Consider the following 21,293-nt stretch of genomic DNA (forward strand, 5'->3'; position numbering starts at 1 on the left):
TGAGAGTGAGTGAGTGTGTGAGTGAGTGAGTGAGTGAGTGTGTGTGAGAGTGAGTGAGTGAGTGAGTGAGTGAGTGTGTGTGTGTCTGAGTGAGTTTGTGTCACCTGCACGTGTGAGAGGTCGGACTCCTTGAACTGCTGCAGCACTGACATCGCTCCCTCCTCATTAAACTCCCGCAGCGCATCCAGCGCCCGCTCGTCCAGATCCACGTACGCCACCAGCCCTGAACACACACACACACACCATTTAGAAACAAACACCAAACCCTCCTTCATCCATCAAGTCTAGATTAGTGTCACTCCAAACTGTCCAGTTCACAAATACACCTTCCTTCAGTTCTGGTTTCATGTGGTCCAGACGGTCCGTCTCACCTGTCTGGAAGATGTTGTCCAGGCTCTCGGCGACCTTCTGCGGCAGACCGGCGTCCAGCAGCGTCTGGTAGTTCTCCGAGTGTGTGGCCGTCACATCCATGGGCTCCTCTTCTTCTTTGAGCAGACCGGAGCTGCCATTCACCTCAGCAGCCATTACTCTGACACACAGACAGCAGACATGAGCGTCAATCACAGCAAACTAGGCTTCTCTAGAGGATCACGAAGGAGCTACAGGCAGCGTATGAGACCCGAGACAAAAAAGAAAACACACAGTAAACGCATGAACAATATTAAACAAAATGCAAGTCTTTTAAACAGAACTGAATTATTAAATGTACTATTCTTTACATTTAGCACTGTTTTCACCGCGGCTGTAAACAACACCTGACGAGTGATTTAATACATGACTAATATCACTAAATCATCATGTTCGAAAAAAGCGACTTACACTATTATTAAAATGTAACATCATCATCATCATCATGTATTTTTTTAACATAATTTCAATATGAAATGTCATTCAGCCTCACATAAATGATTCACTCACAAACACACATATATATAAAATATGTGCAGTGAATTTATTTGGGTCCTCAAGTCACCGCTGACGTTATGAGTTTAGGATCACAGGTTATGATAAGAACATCAGATAAGAGAGACTAACCTGTGGATAACTAACCTGTATCATCAACACAAGGAAGACACAAGTGTTTAATAGTACATTTTAATAACAAAAGACAGACCAGAGTAATCAACAACTACTTTACCATGAAGAGATAAGACATAAGATGCTGCACTACACATCTCTGTCACTGAGAATACTTATTTCTCTGAATAAGTGTGAGATGTGTGTGTAGTGGTCTGCATCAGTTTGAGGTTTGAGAACCCAGTAATGAGTGTTTGAGCCACTGCTGCTGCGTCTGAGGTCCTGAGGAACTTTAATGGCATCACAGGCCAAGCCTTAGCAATCAGTCTCTAGCTGGGTGAAGGATAGAAACTGCATTTGGACCAACGAGAAGTCCTGTCCTCGGTACCAGAGGACTTCTTCTGGCCCTAGAGGCATCTACGACATTAGTCCACTATTGTGTTCAGAGAGGGGCCCCGCTATAACTGGGCCCTGCTGCTCTCTATATATGAATATATAAATACAAACACTTTTATAAATATATCTAGCATTCTAATACATACTGAAGTGTTCATAATTTGTATTTTTATAGAAATTTAGATTTTATATATACAGATATAGGAACATATAATTAAAATACATAAATACTTTAATATAAAATGTAAACAATTTATAAATAAGTATAGAGTAGACAATGTTCTATATAGTGTTTATATATATTCACATTATAAATTGATATAATTTTATACAAATACATAACCACTTTAATTTTTGTAATTTATATCATTCTTATTTTATATTATATTTACACATATATATATATATATATTCAAACACTTTAATATATGAATTAAATATAAATAAACACGTATGTGTATATATGTGTTTGTGTGTGTGTATATACACAATATTATATGCAGATTCACATTAAACAAAAATATTAATTAATATATAAATAACTATACACTTTAATATATAAAGTAATTTCACATTACACATATATATATATATATTTGTGTGTATGCATGTATAAATGTAACATGTACATACACACACACTCGCTCACACACACACACACACACACACAGAGACAGACTCGTGTCGGTGATCCGCCCCCCTCACGCATGAGGCTTGCAGCACGCGATGCTAACGCCCTGTATGTGAATGTATTAGCGCTCGTAACGGGCCGTTAGTGATCTCTAGCTCACACGAGACACCCGTTACCCGTCACACCCCCGCCGCTCGCGTAGAAACCCCGTTAGAGCGCCAAACCGGGCAGACGGAGATTCCCGCGCCGCGCGCGGCCTACAGCAGACAGGCACAATTCAAACCAGACAAACCCGCCAAAAGCCGCGCACTCACCGCGATTATGTTGAGCGGGCGGCACGAGAGAGCTGCGGAGTGCGCTCAGTCCTGGAGCACGAACGGCGGAACTCACCGAAACACGGTAAAACCTCTTCAGACGAACCCACGAGACAGAGCGAGACGGTCCCGTCGCTCAAACAACAGCGCCACTTCCTCGCGCGGCGGACCGGCTGCGTCACGACGCACGCTGCGCGGGAGCGCGTACGTGCGGGGCGGGGGCTCCGCGTGCACGCCCGATCTGCTGTGATTCCCGCGCTCCGAAAAAATCACTGCTTCTAGATCTCTCTTCTTCTTCTTCTTCTTCTTCTTCTTCTTTTAAATTTAATGGCGGTTGGCAAACCAACTTAAATGGTGCATTCCCGCCACCTACTGGATAGGAGTGTGGAGCGCATAATGATTGGAAGTTTCTTCTTCTTCTTCTTCTTCTTCTTCTTCGTCTTATATTTGCTTCTAGATCTCTTCTTCTTCTTCTTCTTATATTTGCTTCTAGATCTCTTCATCTTCTTCTTCTTCTTATATTTGCTTCTAGATCTATTCTTCTTCTTCTTCCTATATTTGCTTCTAGATCTCTCTTCTTCTTCTTCTTATATTTGCTTCTAGATCTCTTCTTCTTCTTCTTATATTTGCTTCTAGATCTATTCTTCTTCTTCTTCCTATATTTGCTTCTAGATCTCTCTTATTCTTCTTCTTATATTTGCTTCTAGATCTATTCTTCTTCTTATATTTGCTTCTAGATCGCTTCTTCTTATATTTGCTTCTAGATCTATTCTTCTTATTCTTCTTATATTTGCTTCTAGATCTCTCTTCTTCTTCTTATATTTGCTTCTAGATCTATTCTTCTTCTTATATTTGCTTCTAGATCGCTTCTTCTTCTTATATTTGCTTCTAGATCTATCTTCTTCTTCTTATATTTGCTTCTAGATCTCTTCTTTTTCTTCTTCTTATATTTGCTTCTAGATCTCTCTTCTTCTTATATTTGCTTCTAGATCTCTCGTCATCTTCTTCTTCTTATATTTGCTTCTAGATCTCTTCTTCTTATATTTGCTTCTAGATCTATCTTCTTCTTTTTCTTCTTATATTTGCTTCTAGATCTCTCTTCTTCTTCTTCTTCTTATATTTGCTTCTAGATCTCTCTTCGTCTTTTTCTTCTTATATTTGCTTCTAGATCTCTCGTCTTCTTCTTCTTATATTTGCTTCTAGATCTCTCTTCTTCTTTTTCTTCTTATATTTGCTTCTAGATCTCTCTTCTTCTTCTTCTTCTTATATTTGCTTCTAGATCTCTCTTCTTCTTCTTCTTATATTTGCTTCTAGATCTCTCGTCTTCTTCTTCTTCTTATATTTGCTTCTAGATCTCATGTTCTAAAGGATCATTTAAATGGTACTTTATGTTTTCAAAAACTTCTAAAAACAAAGCAGAAAAACGGAAGATGTTTGCTGCTTTATTCTGCCCTGACTGCATCTTTACTTTATAATCTTGCTCTTCTTTGTGTTAATAAGTTTGGAGGTTGTCTTGCAATGTAATTGTGCAAAATGTGTAATAAATAAATACACGACTTAATACCAACAGCAATGTTTGATTCCCACGTGACGCTTAGATATAAAAAGTCTAAAAACAAAACATATATTGTGGTCAATCATGCTCTCTAGTTATACATAAATCGGTCAATGCAAACTCCATTTCTTATAAAGTTTTATGTGTGAAAAACGTAGGGGTCCAAATATTAGGAACGGGAACGGATCTATTTCTCTTCGGAGGGAATATTAGAGAAAGAGAGAGGGGCGGAGCCATAGATATGGAAGGAATGTGGCTTATTCTAATATTCATTGATTATTATGGTGAATGACGTCAAATTGACCTTCCAATATGGCGGATGGCTTACGTCAATATGTTCCAATACAGCACATAGAAACAATCGCTAATGATCATAGGGCCATTCTTCTTCAATCCTCTTTGCTCAGTCAATATTTCCTCAGGTCCTAGAGCTTCTTATTGGAAGCTTAACTCCTCTTTGCTTACATATGACCAATTAAAGAATAACATTTCATTTTTGATTAAATACTACTGGCTCAAAGCAAAAAAAGAAAATAAATATGGTCTGAACTGGGAGCTTCTTAAACACGAAGTTGGCAAATGTGCTAGAAATTTTGGCAGTCATCTAAACTTAAAAAACGGGAAGAGGAGATTATCGTTTCTAAAATAGTATCCCTTCATAACAAAACTCCGTATGGTTTGTCAGAAGCTGAGCTAGTAGAACTTGCTGAATGGCAAACTAAGTTAGACTCGATATACAAGTACAGGGCAGATGGCTCCTTTATTCGCTCTAGAAGAAGACGGCTTGAGCACAGCTTACTTCTTTAGAATGGAAAAGAATAATTCTAGAAATGTAACTATTAACTCTCTGAACATTAATGGTACAGTTTCTTCTGACCCTAAACAAATTGGTACTTTTTGTGCAAATTTTTATACTACGCTTTACAAGTCTAATTATAGTGAGGACTCGGCATTGTTGTTTTTTCAATCTCTGAAGGGGATTAAGACTTTATCTATTGATGAGAAGATCACCTGTGACAGAGATATAACTGTTGCTGAAATAATAGAATCTATCGAAGCTCTTAAGAACAACAAGTCTCCGGGTACCGATGGGCTGACGGCCGAACTTTACAAAATGTTTGCTGAAGAACTAGCACCTTTCTTACTGGAGACTTATTTAGAAAGCATTGAATACTCCCTACTGACGTGTGAAACTACTCACTTTAATACCTAAACCTAAGAAAGACATTCTTTTTATAGATAACTGGCGTCCAATTTGCCTATTAAACTGTGATTATAAAACTTTAGCTTTGATATTAGCCAATAGACTTAAAAGTGTGCTGGGCTCAGTTATAGATGAAACCCAGTCAGGTTTTATCCCTAAAAGGCATATTGCTAATAATATTCGCCTCGTCTTAGATTTGTTAGACTATGATGCTATTGGCCTGGCACTTAATATATAAACACAACTTCAGTCCCCACCGTTATTTTATCTGGAATAACCATGATATCTGTTATCAAAATAAATCTATATTTTTTCCTGATTGGTTTCTCAGCTTTTAAATAGTAATGGTTATTTACTTTCTTATTCTGAGTTCTTAAGAAAATATTGTATTCCTGTCACCCCACGTGATTTTGCCATAGTTATGGACGCCATTCCCAGTGGAGCTATTGCACTTTTAAAAAACTCTGTTGATTCTGTACCCTCCTTTATTTCCCTGACTAATCCCTGTGAAACAGTGATAGGAAAAATTTGCTTTGCGCTCAGCCCTTCTTTCAAGAATAGAACGATTCAACATCTTTTTCAGAATTATATAATTAATATTCGCCTCGTCTTAGATTTGTTAGACTATGCCGAATTGGTAAAGGAGGAGAGTTTTATTCTTTTTTTAGATTTTTATAACGCTTTTGATTCTCTTGAGCACAAATGTATTTTACAATCTCTGCACAAGTTTGGCTTTGGTGATTTCTTTTGCAAAACTATCCGCACTTTATATAAAAATGGTACCTGCTCAATTAATCTTAAATCTGGTGCTTCTCCTAGATTTGAAGTGTTCAGAGGAGATCGCCAGGGTTGCCTACCTGTTTGTAATAGCATCCCAGCTCCTCACATTTTATTTGTTGAATAGTAGTTTACAAAGTATCAGTATAGCTGATAATCATATTCTCATAAGCCAGTTAGCAGACGACACCGTGCTAGCAAAATTTTTTATACATAAGTGCAAATGTTTGTCTGTAAAGCCCCTATTTCTTATATTTTTTAAAGATCTGAAGTATTACTTGGAAACAATATCTACCTCCAGCAATGTTAAAGCCTTAAAATTGATAACACTGTGTGCATCTTATAATATTGGTTCTTTCCTATAATGTACAATTGCTCTGTGACCTTTTGCCTGGTTGTTAAAAAGTGCCTTTTGAGGCACCTTTACGTTATATAATGTAATTTATATTGCCCCTGGCCCTGTATGTTTGTTGTTTTTTTTATTTCATTTTGTTTTGTGATTTTGTTGTTACTAGGGTTGTATATTTTTGTATACTTGTTGCTAATCCTAATAAAGGAAGAAAAAAAGAAAAGAAACAATCGCTAATGAGGCATCTAGGTACACATGTCTATGGCGAGGACCCTCTTGGAATCGCTCTTTCTTCTTCTTCTCCAAAATGAATTGCATTTTTGAGGGCCTAAACATGCTCGAAAACTCATGAAACTGAACACGTGTTAGAACTGGCAAAAATGTACATCTGATAGGGGTTTCAGAATTGTGCGTGGCCAAATGGCTCGATAGCGCCACCTATAACATTTCAACGAAGCACCCCTCCCACTACATTTCCCGTACGTGTACGAAATTCAGTACATTCATGTAATGTCCCAATACCTACACAAAAGTCTCTTGGAGTGAAGTCCTAAACGCAACAGTAAGTTATTTTTAATTTTCTCTGCAAATTTTGTGCCGTTTTTGCCATTTTCAGGCCTCGTACTTTAACAAACTCCTCCTACAGTTTTAATCGGATCATCTTCAAATTTGGTGCGTGTAATCATAGGGCCTTTGCGATGCTAAATTGCGAAGATCTTGAGTTTTCGTCGAAGGGCGTATCCCTGGCGGCCTTACAAAGTTCGATGTTCCACCACGAAACAGGAAGTTGCTGTAACTCAGACAAACAATGTCAAATCTGCCCCAAATTCACACGTTTGATAGGCGTTCAGTCCTGAACACATGCCCATATTCAGTTATAGCCATAGCGCCACCTGCTGGCAACAGGGATTTCGGCACATATAAATGACTTCGGCATTTGATATTGCTCTTATATTTAGCACTTTAAATGCACACGGCTCATCGTTCACTGTTTTCCTAAGGCCACTGGGGTGCGAGGGCCCTTTCAACGCTGCTTGCAGCTTTAATTTCAGTTTAAGTTTGTTATTTTACTAGAGAAAGTTAAGATAAACTAAATTAAAAAGAGAAACTAACTGGAAGTTGTTTTATCCAAGTAACAATTTTTTTAATGTTTTGCATTTAAGAAAGTCAATTTAAGAAAATCAGTTAAAAGACAGTTAAACATTCTATAATGAGCATATTTCACCCAGATATGAAAATCCTGTCATTGTTTCAAACATGCATGACTCCAAAACACCATAAACATCACAAAAGTACTGTATGCAGCATGAATGAATCAAAGGTCTGTGCTTCAGATAAACTCAGAATGCTTTATTTTTCATACCAGCAACAGATTGAAACCATTTCAAATGGTTTATTCAACATTGGTTTATTCCTGAAGTATGGAATCATGCGAATGACGGCGGTTACAGAGAGAGAGACGGTCTCAGGCACAAGACGTGATGATGATGATGATGATGGTGGAGCTTCAGTCGTCGTGCTTGAGCTTCCGGATCTTTCCCTTGTGTCTGTCGATCTCTCTCTGCAGACGCTCGATCTCCTTCTTATGATGGTCGATCTCTTCTTCGTGATGTTTCTTCAGAGCCATCAGCTGCTCCTTCTCCTTCTGCCTGTGGAAGCGCTTCATCATTAGTACTGACACGAGTCTTCACCTGCTTGATCTGACTTGCTCGTGTTCGGCGATCTCTTCGAGTCCACAGATAATATGATGTTAAAGACGAGACTGAAACTCACTTGAAGTAGCGCTCCTCCTCCGCAGCCTGCTTCTTCCCGAAGGCTCCTCCGGCTTCCCTCACCGAGCCGCCCGCTCCTCCGCCTTTCCCCGCTCCTCCGCCCAGCTCACCCAGCTGCAGACACACAGACGGCACGGTGTGATAATCGATTAATCTGGTGAGTACTGTTTCGATTAATCGGATGAAAACTGAAAACACGTTCGGCTGAGACCGTTGTAAACACATGCTATAATCACAATGACTCTGTTTCAGGAATATTTTAAAGCTTCAACGACCAATTCTTTTGAAAAGCAATTAATCCGTCGATTATTTTTTCGATTAATCGCACAAACGAAAAGAAGAAAAAAAACTGTTATTCCACATTCTTCCCGGTGTTTCCTCCAAACAATGTGTGACTTGAAGGCAATGAGAACAAACACATCTATGTAGGTTGTGTGCAATTAAACATTATGTGCCGTGCAAAAAAAGTGGTTAAAATGTAAACAGGTGGCTACCAATTAGAAAATTAAAATCACTAAATTAAAAATTATAAAGAAAAAGAAAAGCACAGACCATAAGTTAACTGGTAGGAGGAACACGTTCTCATCTGAACATATTACATTTATACTTTTTAGGGGTGTGCGATATTTATCGTCTACGATAATATCGTAATTGTTGTTTTAACTATATGTGAGCTGACATTATCGAGTACGTCACTCATTTTGCGAGAAACAAACAAAAACACCTCTTGAGAGTCCAAAAGCATTGATATGATATAGATATGATGTAGTTAATTAATATCAGAGCGCTTTCCAGAATATCAGCGTATGAGCGTGATCGCAATTATGATTGATTTTATACAACAGTAAAAGTTCAACAAACAAGAAGTTCTCATCGAGTGAGTTACATTGTAGAAACAATATTGTTATATTAGTTCCAAATGAAGCCGAAGCAGAACATTCGTGCGTCTGGTGTTTCGTTCCTGAACGAATCGGTTAATCTGATTAATCATGAAGCAATCATTCAACGATCCATTCATAAAGACAGTGGCTCGCTTCGGTTCTGAACGATTTGAACGAATCGTTTGAATGAATGATTTAATGAATCACTCAAGACAGGGATTTAGCGCCACGTGATGGTGGTTTTAGTGTTATATTTATCCATAACAGGCCTAAACCAGCGCAAAAACACATATCGTTTAAAGTTCATTAGCGGAAAAAACAAAACACAAAAAGTAATTAAAAAGAGTCAGAAACAGAAACACTCAGTACACTCAGAAAGTGTTCAGTTTTGTGGACATTCATGCAAAGACCAGTAACGAGTCAGGTGACTATAATTAGGCCACACAGCATTTGAGCACTGGATTTACAGAAATCATTTTAATTTTAAGAAGCGTTTTCTCAACATTGCGTCAACTACTGATGAACACATTAATGTTTATTTGAATTATCACTCAGTGGATATTTAACCATGTATTACTACAGCTTTTGAAGGCTTTGTCTTTCTAACACATTAAAATGCATAAATGCACATGATTTATTATTTACATGCAATGCACGGATTCCCAAACTTTTTTTTGTCAGCCGAATCTCGTTCACCAAATAGATTTACTTGAATCCCTCCCTGAGATTTTAGTTAATAAGTTAATAATCAAGTAACACATTTGCATGTTCACTGCAGGTAAACAAATTATTAATTTTTTTTATTGTTGTTATTTTAAAATGATTTAATTATTATATTTTCATTAAAATCACAAACCATAGTTTGAGAAACCTTAACATAATGTAGTGTTTAGTGCACGTCATTACGTTACTAACAAGAAATGTTCTTTTTATTTGCATTTTATATCAATATGGTACAAGATCAATGTGATAAACGAGTTAGATCAAAAGTAAAAGTACATCACCGAAAATGTGTAACGTAACGTGGATTACTTTACTAACTACATTTTGTCTCGTGAAATTTGGAATCAGAAACGGATTACAATGTTCAAGTAATCTGCCAGCTCTGGTTTTCAGACACGATTATTCACTGCTGGTGCAATTAATCGATCCTCAAATGCGTTATCAAATCGGGTTATCGTCGATTTAATCGATTAGTTGTTGAAACCTTAGAATATTCCACTCAAAATATATATATGTAGTCATGTATGCACTATTGCTGTTGTTTCAAACAGGCACGAGTGTTTCTCGAACACAGATGAGGACTGATGCTGAAAACGTCTGAACTTCACAAGCCTTCAGTAAGTTACCTGATCGGATCCCATCCGGAGCGGCGAGGTGAAATATCCTCTGAAAGCGCCTCTGAGCAGCAGTCGAGGCATGACTGGAACACACCGCAACACTAGAAGAGTTTGCCCTTGTGCAGATCGGAACACGGAAATAAGCGAGCAGAGAGCGAACCGGATCAAAGAGGCTCAGCAGCGCCGCCTGGCGGCCGGAGAGCAGCCGCACCGCGCATGCGCAGAGGCATCTTTCCATGCAGTCATATTTGAATGTTATTTAGTGAAACTATGATTTTCTTTCACAAATATATGTTTAGGCACATTTCTCTGTAACGACAGCACAAAAAAGGTGTTTGTAATTGATATATGAGTATATACAGTATCATATGAATCAGCAGTGGCTATATTAAAACTTTAATTGTTTCTAGCAAATCTGTTTTAGCTGTGTTTGATTGATTTATTCTGTCCTGACTTCAGGATTAATGCAGTTCTGTTGTCTTGTTTCGTAAAGCTCATCACAATAAACTCCGGCTCAGAAACACGGCACAAACTAATGATTATTAATCCAACAAACAGAAATGAATGATGTATAAATAAGTGATATAACCTTATATAAATACATATATTAAATAGTGTAAATAACATTATTAAGGACGTTAAAGATTAAAGTAGTTCACCCATCATGTTGTTCCAAGCCTGTATGAACAGTTTGCTCCCCGGTATTATTAGTATTAGTATAGTATTTTAATATTTTTCATATCATGGAAGTCAAAGGCAACCAGCAACTGTTTCTTTCCCAACATTCTTCAAAATGTCTTCTTTTGTGCGCAGAAGAGAAGAACTCGTTCAGCTGGCCTCTGTTCTGGATGTTTTATGGTAGCATCACTCAGTATAAATCATGCTGTCAGAAGTCAAAACTAGTTCTCATGCAAATTAATCAACGTTTTCAAGAATGGCTTTGTGTTCAGAGAGACTGAGTTAATGCTAAACACACGCAGGATCAATTCAAATAGTGGGTCAGAGTTGCAAAAGTCATGCTTTTTGGCCAACAATCCCTTGACATTTGTGATGCTTCACATCTTACTTTTTATTTGAAAATCTTTTGACATACACTGTAGTTATTAGTGAAATTTAATAGAAATAGAAATAGTTTCCTACACCTCCCCCCCACAAAGAAACAGCAAGCGACACATCGAATTAAATGTTAATTTTAAAAAGTAGTAGAAAATAGGATATAAATAATCTTTGTTTTATTTAGGACTTCGAAAAATAATGTTTACAGTGTAGCGGCATCTGCAAAAATGATCTTCTCACTCAGTATTTTTGTCTTGTTTTCTAGTTCAAATAACTAAACTTTTTTTAAAATAAAGATATATTTATTTAAGAAGCAAGATGACTTAGACCATTGTCTATTAGACTATCCCCTACTCTATCCACATTTAAATCTTCTCTTAAAACATATTTTTTTTCCTCAGGCATATGCTTAATTTGATAATATTTATTTTTTATTTTGTTTTATTTTGCATGGTAATGTTTTGTTTTGTTTTAACTTTATTCAATTTTGTTCTGTTTTCTTTTGATTTATTTTATTAGTATTTAAATTGTATTGTATGAGGATGTTTTTGTCTCGTATGTTGTGCAGCACTTTGGTCAGCATTTATGTTGTTTTAAAGGGCTATATAAATAAACTTGACCTTGACCTTAAGATATTAAGTCTTGTTTTCTGAAAAATGTATCAAAATTAAGAGAATTAATGTTTAAAACAAGAAAAAAAGAAAATCTGCCACACAAACGTAACTCATTAGGAAAACAAGATTATTTTTCTGCAGATATTGACTTAAATATTAGAACTGGAAAACAAGACAAAAACACAGAGGAAGAAACTCTTTGTCTGCACTGTATAAAACTGAATGTTAACGCTTAGGTGCTTACAGTCCATGATAAAGCTCATGTAACATATAGCGTATCATCCTCAGAAAACAATGGTCAGGAGAGGGCAGTGTCTCCAGCATCACAGCAGACAAGCACTGGATCCTGAGGGGGAGTAAACCATGACAGGGTTTTCATTTGTGGCTGATCTATCCCTTTATAGGCTCAAAGCTTCCAGTCAGCAGTGCACATCATGAACTATCACCACTCAAACATCACAGACGTGAAGAATGCTTTGATTATGACACACTTCGTGAAGCATAACCTGCGCAAAAGCTTCCGAGCAGTGAATAACAGGAATCGTGTAATGCACAGCTGAACTCTGAGAGCATGCGGCGTCTCTATATGGACTTCCGGAGGTTCGCCGTCCTTCAATAATATGATATGCTCTCTCTTTCTTCTCTGTTCCACTTCTGCTGTTGCCAATGGAAATGGTTTCCTGGCAACCAATGACAAGGTGAGGTCATTCTGCAGTCCAACATCAGTCTGCCATAAAAGCGTGTTGCATGCAGACATGATGGGGATGAGTGCAGCATCAGCTGGGGAAACTCTGATCAGAACTCAAACAAAGAACCTCGAAATGAGCATTTACTGAAAGGAAACTGATCTCAACAATGTCTCAAACTGTGTTCAGATTGGTCGAGAACGTGAGTGAGTTCATATTGAGATCTTTTGATTGCACGGTCTCGATATGAACTCATTTCTCATCAGATGATCTGAGCTGCTCTACATTCATTCTTCGGCTCTCCACTCTCACTGACTCCTTTGAGTCTGTTTTATTCCTCCAGAGGAATCTGAGGAGAAACATCTGAGTCCATACTTACATGAAACACAACTGAGCATAAAGTTAAGACTCTAGAGTTATAAAAGAGTAACATCTTAGAAATAACATGTTTCTCTGGGGTCTGACAGTCGAGACCATCCTGACCTACTGACCTCTCTCTCTCACACACACACACACACACACACACACACACACACACACACACACACACACACACACGATGAGCTGGTGGAGGAATGATCAGATGAAATCAGCTGAGAGCTGTTGAGCCATTAGATGCTCCTGAGGCCCATCATGTTACCATAGTAACCGAGCTGCAGAGAAGAGTCTGGGTGCTTTATGTTGCCATGGTGATAATGGCTGGAGAGGACAGTTCCACACGCTTTCACAAACACACCTGAGGAGAGAGAGAGAGTATTCAGATGGTAATAAATCAACAAATTGATGATGAACTAGAGTGGAACAAATAATGCAAAGTGTCAGTTGCTCCTGGAGGTCTCCAGCAGCACTGGATCATTACAGAGCAGCTGCAGAGAAGAGTCTGGGTGCTTTATGTTGCCATGGTGATAATGGCTGGAGAGGACAGTTCCACACGCTTTCACAAACACACCTGAGGAGAGAGAGAGAGTATTCAGATGGTAATAAATCAACAAATTGATGATGAACTAGAGTGGAACAAATAATGCAAAGTGTCAGTTGCTCCTGGAGGTCTCCAGCAGCACTGGATCATTACAGAGCAGGGCTGGAAAGCTCCAGGAACAGGACTGGGCAGCTCTGCTGTAAATGGAGTTTGTCCAGGATGTTGCTATGCAGTTGCGAAGGTGATCTGGTGGTTACTAGGGTGTTTTTGGTGGTTATGTTGTTGCTAGGGTGTCCTGAGTAGTTGCTAAGGTGTTCTGCGTGGTTGCTATGCAGTTGTCTAGAGTATTGCTGGTTGTTGCTATGTTGTTTCTAGGGTGTTCTGGTGGTTGCTAGGGTGTTTTGGTGTTTATGTTGTTGCTACGGTGTCCTGAATAGTTGCTATGCTGTTGCTAAGGTGTTAAAAGAAGTTGCTATGCAGTTGCTAGGGTGGTTTTGGTGGTTATGTTGTTGCTAGGGTGTTCTGAGCAGTTGCTGTGTGGTTGCGGGGGAAGTCGTGGCCTAATGGTTAGAGAGTCGGACTCGTAACCCAAAGGTTGTGGGTTCGAGTCTCGTACCAGCAGGGATTGTAGGTGGGGGGAGTGAATGTACAGCGCTCTCTCCCACCTTCAATACCACGACTGAGGTGCCCTTGAGCAAGGCACCGAACCCCCAACTGCTTCCCGGGCGCCGCAGCATAAATGGCTGCCCACTACTCCGGGTGTGTGTTCACGGTGTGTGTGTGTTCACTGCTGTGTGTGTGTACTTTGGATGGGATAAATGCAGAGCACTAATTCCGAGTATGGGTCACCATACTTGGCCACATGTCACTTCACGTCTTCACGTCTTCACGTCACGTTGCTAGGGTGTTCTGAGTAGTTGCTATGTAGTTGCTAAGGTGCTTTGAGAAGTTGCTATGCAGTCACTAGGGTGTCCTGAGTGATTGCTATGCAGTTGTCTAGAGCATTGTTGGTTATTGCTATATTGTTTCTAGGGTGTTCTGAGCAGTTTCTATGCAGTTGCTAGGGTGTTTTTGGTGTTTATGTTGTTGCTACGGTGTTGTGAATAGTTGCTATGCAGTTGCTAAAGTTTTAAAAGAAGTTGCTATGCAGTTGCTAGGGTAGTTTTGGTGGTTATGTTGTTGCTAGGGTGTTCTGAGTAGTTGCTGTGTGGTTGCTAGGGCATTGTGTATGGTTGCTATGTTGCTAGGGTGTTATGAGGAGTTGCTTTGCAGTTGTCTAGAGTATTCTTGGTGGTTGCAATGCTGTTGCTAGGGTGTTTTGAGTAGTTGCTATGCAATTTCTAGGGTGTTCAGAGAAGTTGCTATGCAGTTGCTAGGGCAATCTGGTGGTTACTAGGGTGTTTTTGGTGATTATGTTGTTGCTAGTGTGTTCTTTTTTTTTTCTTTTTTTTTTTATTAGAACAGGAACATAAACATATGCATAAACACATGGGGGATACAAAAACAATTAAAAGGTAAACAAATATACAATTATTTTACAATCATAAAAGTTACAACTTATTTATGATTTTTTTTATAAGATTGGATGTTTTTAAGGCTGTTTTATTAGAGGAGATTTTTTGAAGTGATGAGTAAAACAAAAGTAAATCAGAAGTGAATATTTTACAATTAGGTTTAAAATTAAGGCATCTTGCTTTGTGAATGTGGAATTTTCCCATCATACAAATAAAGTCCAGGGCATCCTCTAGCTCCCTATTGTCAGAAACAACAGAATGAAAGAGAACCTTAACTGCTGAAATGTTACATAGCCGAAAGAATACAAGAAGTAAAGATGCTGAAATTTGAAGCCAGAATTGTTTAGTATAAGGACAGAAATAGAATGAATGTGAAACAGATTCTTCCTCTTCTTGGGAAAAAGAACAGAGTGGAGAAAGATTTTGTATAAATGTACTTAAATATTTGTTGCAGGGGTAATAATGATGAATAATTTTAAAATGAACTTCTTTTATTTCATTATTAAATAAAAATTTGTTTGGGATTGTCCATGCTTTCTGAAAGTTAACATTTGGATAAAGTGCCAACCACTTTCCATAAGCTTTAAAAGATGAAGCATTATTAGTAGTAACAAAGTTTCTCAAAAATTTGTTTGTACACTTATTATCCATAATATTAACCCCTTGAATAAACAATCGAGGGATAATCAACTTAGAATTACAATATATTTTAAAAGACTTCATTAAAAAGAACAACTTAGGAGAAATGGAATTTGTAATAGTAGTATAGTCCCGTTTTGAAGCATTTATCCCATATTTATTAATAAAATCAACATAAGCATAAACATCTCCACTGTTGCTTATCTAATCTAGGATGAAAATTCAAAGAAATTCTTTCTTGGGCTGATTTACAGATATAAATACCAAGATATTTAACAACATCCTTTACTAAAATTCCATCAACAGAGGACACATCAGAATCTTTAATAAACATTATTTCGCTTTTTTTAGCATTAACTACTAATCCAGAGGCTTTGGAAAAATTATTTAGACTTTGAATTATCAAATTTACTTGACACTGATTCTTTAAAAAAATGCATGTATCATCGGCCAATTGACTTATGATTAATTCTTCCTCTCCAATTTGAATTCCTTTGATACCAGTGCAATTAACTACATATAGATTTAATAATTCTGCAGCGAGTAAAAACAAGAAGGGAGAAATGGGGCATCCCTGTCTAATACCTCTGCTAACATAGAATCTTGGAGAAGTGCCATTGGAAAGAGAAACACAGCTATTAATATCATTGTACAAAGTTTTAACAACACAAATAAAATTATTACCAAACCCAAAATTAACTAAAGCTTTAAAAATAAAATTATGTTCAATTGTGTCAAATGCTTTAAAAAAATCCAAAAAAAGAATAAGGGCATCATTACTAACCAGATCAGAATAATCTAGTAAATCTAAAATGAGACGAATGTTATTGGAAACATGTCGATTTTTCATAAAACCAGACTGTGTTTCTGAAATTCTTCCAGACATTGTTTAAGACGATTTGCATACACGGCTGCCAGAATCTTATAATCTATATTAAGGAGAGATATAGGTCTCCAGTTATCTAAATTAAGAATATCTTTATTTGGCTTTTGAATTAAAACAATTAAACATTGTTTCATAGTGGTGGTTAGTTCTCCTTGATCTATGCATTTTTTTAAAGCCTCAAAAAGCAAATCCTTAATGTGATCCCAGAAAACTTGATCAAATTCAAAAGGTAGGCCATCAGGGCCAGGAGATTATCCCTGTCTAATACCTCTGCTAACATAGAATCTTGGAGAAGTACCATTGGAAAGAGAAACACGGCTATTAATATCATTGTACAAAGTTTTAACAACACAAATAAAATGATTACCAAACCCAAAATTAACTAAAGCTTTAAAAATAAAATTGTGTCAAATGCTTTAAAAAAATCCAAAAAAAGAATAAGGGCATCATTACTAACCAGATCAGAATAATCTAGTAAATCTAAAATGAGACGAATGTTATTGGAAATATGTCGATTTTTCATAAAACCAGACTGTGTTTCTGAAATTCTTCCAGACATTGTTTAAGACGATTTGCATACACGGCTGCCAGAATCTTATAATCTATATTAAGGAGAGATATAGGTCTCCAGTTATCTAAATTAAGAATATCTTTATTTGGCTTTTGAATTAAAACAATTAAACCTTGTTTCATAGTGGTGGTTAGTTCTCCTTGATCTATGCATTTTTTTAAAGCCTCAAAAAGCAAATCCTTAATGTGATCCCAGAAAACTTTATAAAATTCAAAAGGTAGGCCATCAGGGCCAGGAGATGTATTTACAGGGGACTTTGATATTACACCATCCAATTCTTTCATTGTAAGTGGAATATCACAAACTGATTTATTATGTTCCCAAATTTGAGGAATAAAGTGGTAGGACCCTTGCTGTCTATGGAGGGTCAGAAAGCTCACGGATTTCATCAAAAATATCTTAATTTGTGTTCCTAAGACAAACGAAGGTCTTAAGGGTTTGGAATGACATGAGGGCGAGTAAATGATGACAGAATTTTTGGGTGAACTATCACTTTAAGACCAGTGACCAGTCATATGTTGTGACCATGGTTTCTACCTGATTTACCGATGGTGAATTCGAGAAACTTCTGTTCCTGTTTTTTGTAGAACGTTTGCCCATAATAAGTCCGACAACTCAAAAAAGAAAAAAGGCACAAAAAAAAAATCAATAAACCATGAAAAACTATTTATAATACTTCACATAACTATGAAGTAAAACTGAGCTTTGCTCACTTAACTCACGAGCTACAGGTATGAGTGTGTTAACACGGCGCCATCTTGCGCGCCCCCCGCTAGTGTGTTCTTAGAAGTTGCTATGTGGTTGTTAGGGTGTTTCGAGTAGTTGCTATGTGGTTGCTAGGGTGTTGTGGATGATTGGCATGTTGTTGCTAGGGTGTTCAAAGTAGTTGCTCTGTGGTTGCTAGGGTGTTGTGGATGATTGGCATGTTGTTGCTAGGGTGTTCTGAGTAGTTTCTCTGTGGTTGCTAGGGTGTTGTGGATGATTGGCATGTTGTTGCTAGGGTGTTCTGAGTAGTTTCTCTGTGGTTGCTAGGGTGTTGTGGATGATTGGCATGTTGTTGCTAGGGTGTTCTGAGTAGCTCATTCAAACTGTGGGACGACACACATGCTGAACTGAATCCTTACTGCTAGAAGTTTCAGCACATGACTAGCAACTCTAGTACTAGTGACGAGTGACTTACAGTGGGTACGGAAAGTATTCAGACCCCCTTAAATTTTTCACTCTTTGTTATATTGCAGCCATTTGCTAAAATCATTTAAGTTAATTTTTTTTCCTCATTAATGTACACACAGCACCCCATATTGACAGAAAAACACAGAATTGTTGACATTTTTGCAGATTTATTAACGATTTACAAAACAAAAATACAGATTTTCTCTTAATTAAATCTCGTATCCCGCGAACATTAAGTGAAAAACAAGAAATACTTAACATTAGTGAACGATGTAAACTAAGACAAACAATTGACCTATAAAGTTAGAAATAGGCAAAGGATAAGAAAAAGAAAGAGACTAACAAGTTTGAGCTTGCTCAGAATACAAAGGCAATCATGGCTTATTTTTATAAAAAAAAAAGAAAAAAAAAAAGGCAAAATTAACAAATTTCACTCTATTAACAAAAGTATGTTAAAGCGAACTGAAGTGCAGTTAGGGCATTTACCTCTATATTGTTTTTACCTTCTACGTATGCGAAAGCACCTCTAAAACCTGCCCTTTTCCCTTCATCTCTTGCTTGTTTCACTAGAGGCCACCGTTTGTTGCGTTCCTCTTTCATGTTCAATGACAAGTCTTCCAAAATCCTGTAGTTGTTCCGTCGCAGGTAGTCAGAAGATTTTGCATCTTTCCAGATTTTGTCTCTTACGCTGCGCGAGGTAAATTGGACAATGATGCGACGAGAACGATCTGTAGCAGATTTGGGACCAAGTCTGTGTACAATGTCCACTGAATTAGGTTGTGGATGATTGGCATGTTGTTGCTAGGGTGTTCTGAGTAGCTCATTCAAACTGTGGGACGACACACATGCTGAACTGAATCCTTACTGCTAGAAGTTTCAGCACATGACTAGCAACTCTAGTACTAGTGACGAGTGACTTACAGTGGGTACGGAAAGTATTCAGACCCCCTTAAATTTTTCACTCTTTGTTATATTGCAGCCATTTGCTATGCCCTTTTCCCTTCATCTCTTGCTTGTTTCACTAGAGGCCACCGTTTGTTGCGTTCCTCTTTCATGTTCAATGACAAGTCTTCCAAAATCCTGTAGTTGTTCCGTCGCAGGTAGTCAGAAGATTTTGCATCTTTCCAGATTTTGTCTCTTACGCTGCGCGAGGTAAATTGGACAATGATGCGACGAGAACGATCTGTAGCAGATTTGGGACCAAGTCTGTGTACAATGTCCACTGAATTAGATTCTGGGGAAACATTTCCAAAGATTTCCAGGATTACATTGTTTACATTCTCATTGTTAGATTCAGGGACACCTGCAACACGCAGATATCATTGAAATCTCCTCCAATAATCAAGTAAGCAAAGGGGAACTTACGCCGTTTTTCAAGAATAAGCATAGAAATCTCTGACATAAGAGTAGCATTCATATCAGATCTATTAAAACCATATACATTAACTAAAATAAAATAAGATTCATCCATTTGTATCACAACCATTAACCATCTTCCTTCTGGTGAAGACAAAAAAATTAACAGCACTAACTGAACACAGATGAAAACGAGTCTAGTGTTCTTTAGCAGACGTTTCTCTCAGCTGAAGCGATCTGACAGACTGCAGTAAGCTGAATGCTTGAGTAGATTGGGTTGAATCCCTGGGCTGTTGAGAGCTGTTCCCTGCGGAGCTGAACTGCACTCTCAAGTCCGCTGGCATTTTGCCGTGACGCAGGAGCGCAGCTGTAATCCCAGAGCGTCCACTTTCTCATTCACGCCAGCACCATGATGTGACTCACAATGTTCAACAGTGCAATTACCTTCTCTTGGCTTGAGAGAAACAAGACAAAAACCCACACAAATGTTTGAGTGGCACATTCATACCGTCATGAGAAATGAAAAAACAGCCCTGCACACAATTACTCCTGCTGCACCGAGAGCATTCGGTATTTACATCCAGCCCTCTCTGACATGAGAGCTGCTGCAGTGCATTATGGGTCGCATACTAAATGCCACTGACTAACTGCATGACACACATGAGCTTTGGCTCAAACAAAAGGACTGAAATGAGCGGTGAGGGGAAGCATATGGAGAGGGTGATAGATGAGAAGAACAGTTCACCATTATCATCATCATCAATAATATAATCATCATAATAATTAAAGGTGTAGTCCATGAATGAAAGTGAAAACTCTATCATCATTCATTGGTTGTCTTTATTTCTTCCTTCTGCCTAGCAACCACATAGCAACCACCAGAACGCCCTAGCAACTGCATAGCAACCACTTAGATCACCCTAGCAACTCTACAGCAAGCAACAAGAACATTCTAGCAATGCCAACTACTCAGAACACCCTAGCAACAATATAGCATCCAACAACACCCTAGCAACTGCATAGCAACTACCCAGTGCACTCTAGCTACTGCATAGCAACCACTTAGATCACCTTAGCAAATCTACAGCAAGCAACAAGAACATTCTAGCGATGCCAACTACTCAGAACACCCTAGCAACAATATAGCAACCACCAAGAACACCTTAGCAACGGCATAGCATCTACCCAGTGCACCCTAGCAACTGCATAGCAACCACTCAGAACACCTCAGAAACTGAATAGCAACTACTCAGAACACCATAGCCTTTTACAAAATAAACTGCGACTGACGTAATGAGTTTATTGCGGTGTCCAGCAGTTCAGGTCGGTTTTTGCACTCTTATATTAATAGCGATCCTGTAAACAAAGGAAACCTTGTTTCATCTGTAATGAGCTGAATATGCCTGCTGTGTACGAACAGATTCCTTTCCTGAGAGAAACAGCCTGATGCTAACGACCAAATTATAGATAGGTTAGTCATTGGATTTATCCTGCTGCTGTGTAACGTTTTGCTCATCTATAGACCAAATGGAAATAGGCCTTTTGGGAAAAATAATTAGTAATTATATTGATGTTGATGACAATAATTTTATATTTATTCATAAAAAGACATTAGGCAAGAAAACAAGACATCTTCTTACAGC

The 21,293-nt window shown here is 38.0% G+C and overlaps 2 protein-coding genes across 2 annotated transcripts in view; both read right to left on the minus strand.

The window, feature by feature from the left end:
* LOC107669763 (heterogeneous nuclear ribonucleoprotein R-like) overlaps positions 1-2,575 on the minus strand; it is a gene marked incomplete at its 3' end in the record, with an annotated part of 5,763 nt that extends 3,188 nt beyond the window's left edge. Inside the window, exons 1-3 of the mRNA XM_016462146.1 lie at positions 2,435-2,575; positions 372-529; positions 105-223 (exon numbers count right to left, since the gene is read on the minus strand). Coding sequence (XP_016317632.1) covers positions 105-223; positions 372-525 — 273 coding nt within the window. The remainder of the gene's footprint in view (positions 1-104; positions 224-371; positions 530-2,434) is intronic.
* Positions 2,576-7,567: 4,992 nt separating this feature from the next.
* On the minus strand, positions 7,568-10,391 carry atp5if1a (ATP synthase inhibitory factor subunit 1a). The gene is made up of 3 exons (XM_016462148.1): positions 10,246-10,391; positions 8,017-8,129; positions 7,568-7,892 (listed from the first exon to the last, which is right to left on the minus strand). Exons 1-3 carry the CDS (start codon positions 10,315-10,317, stop codon positions 7,751-7,753), a joined length of 327 nt encoding a protein of 108 aa, XP_016317634.1. The 5' UTR covers positions 10,318-10,391; the 3' UTR covers positions 7,568-7,750.
* Between the last annotated feature and the right edge of the window lie 10,902 nt (positions 10,392-21,293).

Source organism: Sinocyclocheilus anshuiensis, unplaced genomic scaffold (genome assembly GCF_001515605.1).
Source record: "Sinocyclocheilus anshuiensis isolate Anshui unplaced genomic scaffold, SAMN03320099.WGS_v1.1 scaffold704, whole genome shotgun sequence".
Lineage (NCBI taxonomy): Eukaryota > Metazoa > Chordata > Actinopteri > Cypriniformes > Cyprinidae > Sinocyclocheilus > Sinocyclocheilus anshuiensis.

Bases quoted from the DNA above. Each gene is read 5' to 3' on its own strand.
- atp5if1a (XM_016462148.1), bottom strand. From the start codon at position 10,317: ATGCCTCGACTGCTGCTCAGAGGCGCTTTCAGAGGATATTTCACCTCG. The intron at 8,130-10,245 runs GTAACTTACTGA...GTGTGTCTGCAG, and splicing joins TCCGGATGGGATCCGATCAG to CTGGGTGAGCTGGGCGGAGG. The intron at 7,893-8,016 runs GTGAGTTTCAGT...GCGCTTCCACAG, and splicing joins GAGGAGGAGCGCTACTTCAA to GCAGAAGGAGAAGGAGCAGC.